Consider the following 7522-nt stretch of genomic DNA (forward strand, 5'->3'; position numbering starts at 1 on the left):
TTTAACTTACTTGTGCACAACAATAAATTAACAAAGAATTGTTACCAATAATTTCACTGGTCTCTATAAGATTTAGAAATAGATAAATAAAAGATTCATTGTATATATTGAGAAAGAATATCTTTAATGAAATTAATAATGAGTTATTGTTAAGTAATTTTAAAATATGAAAAATTGAAAAAAATAATTATAATATGTTTTTTTATTTTAAAAATATTCTTAAATTAATTTTACTTGATATGAGTTAGTACATGAATTTCAAATTGATTTCTCTATATAAAACACATGTCTATATAATATATAATATTAAGTATTTATAATTTGAAATTTGACTCATTTAAAATTTTCTGGCTCCTGTATTTAGGAGAAGACATAAATCTTTTAATCGTATCATAGTTTAAATCGGTTTGTAGCATATCAATCTACCACATTATCAATTCAATATATATATATATATAAACAAACACTACATCAATGTGGTTTTTTGTTTTTTTGTTTTTTTAAAAAGAAACAAATCAAACCAATCTGTGGCCTGGTCAAGCAAGTTAGAAATGCACCTATAAGGTTGGCTGAGCTAGATTAGGTCAGCCTCTACCTTATTTACTTTGAAAGCTAGCCTGACTTTCAGGCTAGGAGGCTAGGTCGACAAGTCAAATGTAAACTCGCATGGTGAAATTAGGTTAAATAACATTTTTGAAAGGTTCCTCGCAATACCCCCACATGGGTCACCAACTTGTGACAACTAAATAAAAAGATCCTGTGAGATATTTCTGTGAATTGATCACAAAACAAATCCAAGGCAAATTTTATTTAAATTTATAATTTAGAAAACATAATATGAAGTTGAAAATTCATAAACAAAAGGAATTCCATGAAAGGCATATTCAAAAAAAATGTTTTTCAAATTGTGATGGTAAGGACAACAAAAAAAGCAAGGCTATTAAATTATATAATTAGAGTTTAAATCACTTGATAGAAAGAGGATTTTCTTCTAAGAGATCTACAATGATAATAGAAAGAAAATGGTAAAAATAAAAAGGGTTATTAATATAAACCAAATAGAGATTAAACGAGTTAATTATGGTCTCCAAGCAGCAACTGAAGGTAATTATTTTTAGAAAACCTCAATGCATGGATTGATATACAATTTGAAAAAAAATCAAGTAATTATACAAACAAAATATAATCTTTAATTATTCAAAATATTTGAATTCAGGGTTTGATATTGTGGTAATTGATTTCTTCCATTATTATTATTTATTTGATTTCAACCCCATTTCAATGTTACGGGCAAAAGGAATGATGCAGTTTCATGTATTTCGAAAAGATAAGGAAGAAATAAAGACAAACTAGTGCTGCAAAATAACTTGGAGGTTATCAATTAGTATCTGCAGCGTGTTAGCCTCGCCTTGCCAAATTATCCTTGACTTAGGATTGGGTCAATCTATTTATGTCCTCGCTAAAACTCTCTTTTCGATTTGGTGTCTCGGCAAAATTAATGCGAATACACGATAAATTGGGGCAGAAGGCATCAAACTTCTTTATGCATGGAGATAATATAATTTTGATAGTAACTAATTAAAATATATATTATCAAGAAGTGATCAGGAACTAGTGACTACATATATAAATATCAAAGAAATTGAGTTCCAAGTTTCGAAACTTAAGAACAAAACTGTTGATCCCTATATTCCTCCTTCAAGTTATTTTAAAAATGCATCGAAGGGTCAAGGTACAAACTCTAAAATTGCATAATAAGCGATTAAGATCGGAAGTGCTGCCAGCATACCGAAGATTACACTGCAATAAAAAGACGAGAAAATAAATGAACTGAAGTTTTGCGATATTAATTTGAGCATCATGTCTATGCTCTCTTTTTTTGTCTTTTTTTTTTTTGGTATTAATGGAGTTTAGAAAATTAAACGGTGTGCATATATATATATAAGTTGCAAAATGAATTAATCAACTTACGCTGTGCTTAGCACCTCTGCATGTAATCCGTATTCCTTTAAATATATATATATATATATATATATATATATAAGTTGCAAAATGAATTAATCAACTTACGCTGTGCTTAGCACCTCTGCATGTAATCCGTATTCCTTAGCAAAGATGAAGGATGTAATTGATTGTGGCAATGCTGCCTGCAAAATGAAAGCGAATGAATCAACAATTTTATTTTATTTTTTGGTGTCCTTTTGTGTGAAGACTGATTCAAATATTATTTTTGGGATTATTTTCCTTGATGGAAAAAATTGTAGAATTTCATTAAATATTTCCAATATAAATTTTAATCAAATTTGGGATGCGACTATGCGCGTCTATTTTACCTGAATGATAGCAACTCGTAAAACATCGCCTTGCAAACCCACAGCGATCGAGCCAATAGCCATAGCTGCGGGTCCAGCTATAAACCTTAAAATCATCCCAATAACAGTTAGACTTGCACCGCAGGAAATCACTTTTTCTTGCAAAGCCATGAAGATCCCTGCATGTGTGTACGGTAATTTCCTACTTAGATGAAGTGTGTGTGTATATATATATATATATAACCTGCTACCAACAAATGAAAGCTATCCGAGGCCATTGGGTATAAATTGTCATTACAAAACAAAAAAATTAGGTATATACCGGACTATATATCTTCTTCGCTCTTTTACCCTTTAAATCATATTCATATAAAAATTTTGTATAATATATCTAAAAAATGAGGTTAAAGGTATAATATGTTTATTGTTAAATTTGAGTGATACCTGATATAAATATTAACATAACACACATTACCTAAATGTATATATATATATATATATATATATATATATTAAAAAACCTGATTAGTGAACATTCATCTTAGGCAGTAAAATATATTGCATAGCAAACTAGAAATGAATTGCTCACCCATGCTAAACATGGCAGTGCCTGTGCCAGCTTTCGACATGATCAATATAGATCCTTCCATCATGGCGGGCATCTCGAAGTGCCACCTAAAATTATTCATAAAAGAAAAACATATTGTTAAACAAATAAATCAGGAAAAAAATAAAATAAAATAAAACCTTACTTTACAGACCTGTTAGATATAAAAGCCCAGACAAGGCCAATAATACAAGCGTATGAATTAGGATTCATGGCCAGTTTCACCCACACAGTCTTCATCAAACACCAGAAGGCAGGTCTAGAGCTTTCAGTGTTATCTACACTTCCCTCTAAATCCTTGTCAGAATTGTTGGATGAAAAACCAAGTCCTGTTCTTCGAAATTCTAATACGAGCAACAATAATGTGAGCCATATAATGGCTTGGATGACAGATGATTGAACAACAAGATCAACTCCCGCCGTGCCATACATGGCTTTAATTATAGGTACACCAACAACAAGAGAATTAGTTAATGTACAAAGAGAGAAACTGGTTATGGACCAGCTGTAGCTTCCCTTACTACTGCACTTAGCCCAAAAGGCAAGCACTGCCACTATAATGACCTTCGATACGGCATCAGCACCAATGAAAAGATAATTCATTTTGAAAGGATCAACATGAGCAGTGAACTCGAAGGTGAAGAGTGGCAGAGTGAAATAACAAACAAAGCGGTTTATAGCCCCGCACTGTTCAGGTGTAAATACCTTCCACCACCTGACAGAACCATAGCCTAACACTAATGCAACGTAGAGTGGTACCACGGCCACCACTACCTTGTAAACATCTTCCCACCCTATCATCTTTCTTTCTTTCTTTTCTCTTTCCAAGTAGCTAGCTACGTAGTGAGCACCTTGGAAAGGAAAAAAAAACCTGATTAAGCTTCTATGTTTTGGATCTCAAGCTAGCAAGCATACACGCACTATAAAAAGGATGTAGCTAGAATGTATTGAAGAGGTTGAAAAATAGCTTAATTGGTTATGTATTTATATCCATGCAAGGTCGATCTAAGCATTTTACAATAATTTTGTTTATTCCTTGTGGAAGAGATCAAAGCTTGGTGGGTGTATACGATTCTATGCCGTGGATTCTTGAGGCGTGACATAACCTTTTTTGTGTGTGCATGGAAGTGTGATGTTGCTTTCACAAATGGGCATTGAGTTATGGTTAGCAATTGTCTATAGAATAAGGAATGAGGTCCAGCGATTATTCCACCCACCTTCGGGAATAGGATTTGTGTTTTCGTGTAATTATATATTCATGCTTTATAAAATTATCATATATTCTTAGTGGTGCTTTCAGAGATAGAGGCCAGCATATAACTTCCATTCTTGCAACAATATTATTAAGATAGTGACACACAATAATCCAACATCTGCAGTACACAAAGTGGCATCCTTAAATCTGAGAAACACACAAAATAAAGCCAGTATTGCTAATTAAGGTTTATGGCACAGTAGACAACTTCGCATTAGCTAGAACTTGACCTCATACAATGCGAAGTTGAAGAACTCATGATTGTGGCACTTGCTCTAATATACATTGAGCAAGAGAATAATTAAGATGCATGGCTTAAACACAATGTCTGTTAGCCAGAACTTCATCAATGCGTACGTACGTGCTCGATCTATATATATGTTTTTATGAACTCCACTTATTATATTCCTCTTCAATAGTTACCTGTTGATGGGATGTGAAATACGATTTTTGTGGTAAGAATTGATTTCAGTTCGCTCGTTCTTTCGCTAGTGGCTGAGTTGATGGATTTTCTTGCATGTATACGACTGGACACCTTTAAGTCTGTATATTGGTTCGGAATACTTTTAATCTTCGAATAAGGAATATTGTTCCATATTCCGTCTAACCGTGTGTGTCTCGATGCGTGCGGTACAATCGATGCAAAAGAGAATTTTTATTTTATTTTATTTGAGTTAACCGTGTCTCTCCCAAATAGAGTATAGAATATGAACTATAGTATTAGAAGAATTTAATTACAACTTTACATATTAAACCTAGCTAGATTGATGTTCCTACTGGTCTTTTAAAAAAGGAAAGAGCAGAAATTGTGATATCCACGACCTCTTTTTTTACACTAGCTCCTTGTATACAATAGACTTGATTACTAATAGAAGTCCAGCGCTAGGAGGTTGGTATTATATTGTTAAAGATGTGGAATTAATTGTACAAGTAATTCATATTGAATAAAAGAAATTTTATGGGTTTAGAATTGGTTTTGCTTGGTAGTAGAAGCTAGTATTAGGATTAAGACTAATCCACTGCTTAGGACACAGATATATTCCTCTAATTATATGTGATTAAGCCCATTCTTCTTGTGTTGTACTTGCAATTAAGGTTCGAGGGTTTTCCAAAACTACACTGGTTTTAAAATTTTAATTATAGTAAAATTTCTTCTCTTCATTCATGGTTTTAGGCATAGTCCTTAAGAAGACCATTTTATGTTAATTATTATTTCTTTTTTGTTTGTTGTTATTGCATGTATACGGTGTCACGATGATCTTCCACCCTATCTCATCTCTTATTAGTAGAAGATTGGAATATGAATCGCCACCTAATATTCTGGTTACTAAGAAATCTAACTACACTTAGAAATAGGGTATGAAGACTAGTTGTGTAAATGAAAGGTATTATCACTCTATCTACACCCTATTTAAGGTAAACTATATTGTTTTATCTGATAAAATCTAAGGTCTGGTTATGGTGTCTAAAATTTATCAATCTATTTATAGTTTAAGAAAAATCCTTCCTTGTAAGGAGATTCTTATCTTATCGGGTAAAAACTTAACTGTTCTATGTCGTTAATAAATAAAAAAATATCTTTTTCATATCAGGAATATGTTTTATTTATAAATTTGTTATCCCTGATACTAAAACAAAATAAAATAAAATTTTTATTGTTTTTGCAATTTTGACTAACGTTCTCTTGACTTTAATAAACTGATTATTAAAGACAAAATGCATGCTAAAATATTATTTTTTAGTTTATGAAAAACACAATATAACATTTTTTTATCTTTGAGATACATGGACATATACATAAAAGTATTTTTTTATTTTTATTTTTTTATATTTTTTGGAAGTTTTGACAAAATATTGTTCGATATTTCTCAAAATGACATAAAAACTATGTGAGTTAAGCCCAAATATATGGGTTGGGCCAAACCTAACTCAACTATATGAGCCCAACCCACATTAGCTAGTTATTGTGCATGACACGACTAAAAGATTGATGTCTTCTCCCAAGTGCAAGAGTGTCGAACTAATAAATAATCCGGCAAGACCGGGGTCAAACCACAGGGATGTCTACCACTTGATGTACGTGACCACACTCTCATGCACATGTAGTAGTAGTAGTACTAATAATAACAACAATAATAATAATAATAAAGAAAGAGAAGAAGAAGAAGATGATGAGAACTTGGAGATGGAAAATTAATGTAAGGATTAAACAATAATAATAACAAATGTCAAAGTTAGAGGTTCTACTAATGGTATATCAAACAAGTATAGTATAAACTCTTATTATTCAATTGGAAACCACACACAAAGGAGGTTCCAATCAGATTATAGATTGTTAACATGATTACATTAGTCATCTTATTCGATTAATGCTAGTACTTGTAAATCTTGTCAAGCATTCATGATTATAACTTATGTTAATAACAAATCAAGTTCCTTTCATAGCTAAGGTGTCGGTTATACCATACAGTATGAACTATGAAAGTGCCAAGCATTTGTTGTACCAATTGTTATACAACATAAATCAAGATTAGTCATTTAACAAGCAAAGTATTAAAGAGTGAACAAGATAACAAATACAAAACATGTTAGTATTAAACATTAAAGTCCATATTAAGTTTACACTATACTTATTCTTACACCATTAGTGTCACCTTTTCACTTTGACATAATAAACTTAGCTAGACATAATGAAAGAAAGAAAAATAAATAAACAAAATAAGAATATAAATAAGATGAAAGTTAACTAAGTAAAGAAAAGGAAATTAAAGGCATAAACTTGATATTAATTAAAGCAAAGCATAAACATTACAAAAAAATACAAAGAGAGAAAGCAAGAGCATGATCTTGATCTAGAGACCAAGATGCCTAAATGCATGGCAAATGCCTCCTTTTATAGGCCAAAATTGGGAACTATTGATTTGATGACTAATTGATGAGTGGGTGGCCAACTCTTGACTTGGTGACAATCGTTATCTTCTCTTGTCTGCCCAAAACGTCATTGATAAAGTCAAAATTAGAGCCACTTGAAAATATGAAAGTTGTAGTCAATTGTCTTAGCTTTCTTGTGTAAAACATTCAGCTCATTTGGATTTCTATAACTCCAGATATGGCCAAAATACTGAATAGTGCTTGAGTTGGAGGACAGATTCGGGCTTTTTGTTGTTGCTACAATTTGGACTTGAAAATGGCCGGTTTAGATCTTGGGCTCCATATAAAAGTTGTAGGTCTAAGTTTTACCTTTCCATCCATATAAAGTAGACCTAAATCAGAGATCTATAGCTCCAGATATGACCCAATTACCGAACAGTGTTCCGATTTGGATTGCACCGACATCTTTTTTCTAAG

The 7522-nt window shown here is 31.8% G+C and overlaps 1 protein-coding gene across 1 annotated transcript; it reads right to left on the minus strand.

Annotated features, from left to right (window-relative positions):
* Positions 1-502: 502 nt before the first annotated feature.
* LOC105118190 (putative auxin efflux carrier component 8) lies at positions 503-3892 on the minus strand. Its single transcript, XM_011016080.1, has 6 exons — positions 3074-3892; positions 2902-2987; positions 2334-2491; positions 2071-2147; positions 1686-1800; positions 503-578 (listed from the first exon to the last, which is right to left on the minus strand). Exons 1-5 carry the CDS (start codon positions 3718-3720, stop codon positions 1728-1730), a joined length of 1041 nt encoding a protein of 346 aa, XP_011014382.1. The 5' UTR covers positions 3721-3892; the 3' UTR covers positions 503-578; positions 1686-1727.
* Positions 3893-7522: the final 3630 nt, after the last annotated feature.

This window comes from Populus euphratica, unplaced genomic scaffold, assembly GCF_000495115.2.
Source record: "Populus euphratica unplaced genomic scaffold, PopEup_1.0 scaffold1776.1, whole genome shotgun sequence".
In the NCBI taxonomy this organism is placed as follows: Eukaryota; Viridiplantae; Streptophyta; class Magnoliopsida; order Malpighiales; family Salicaceae; genus Populus; species Populus euphratica.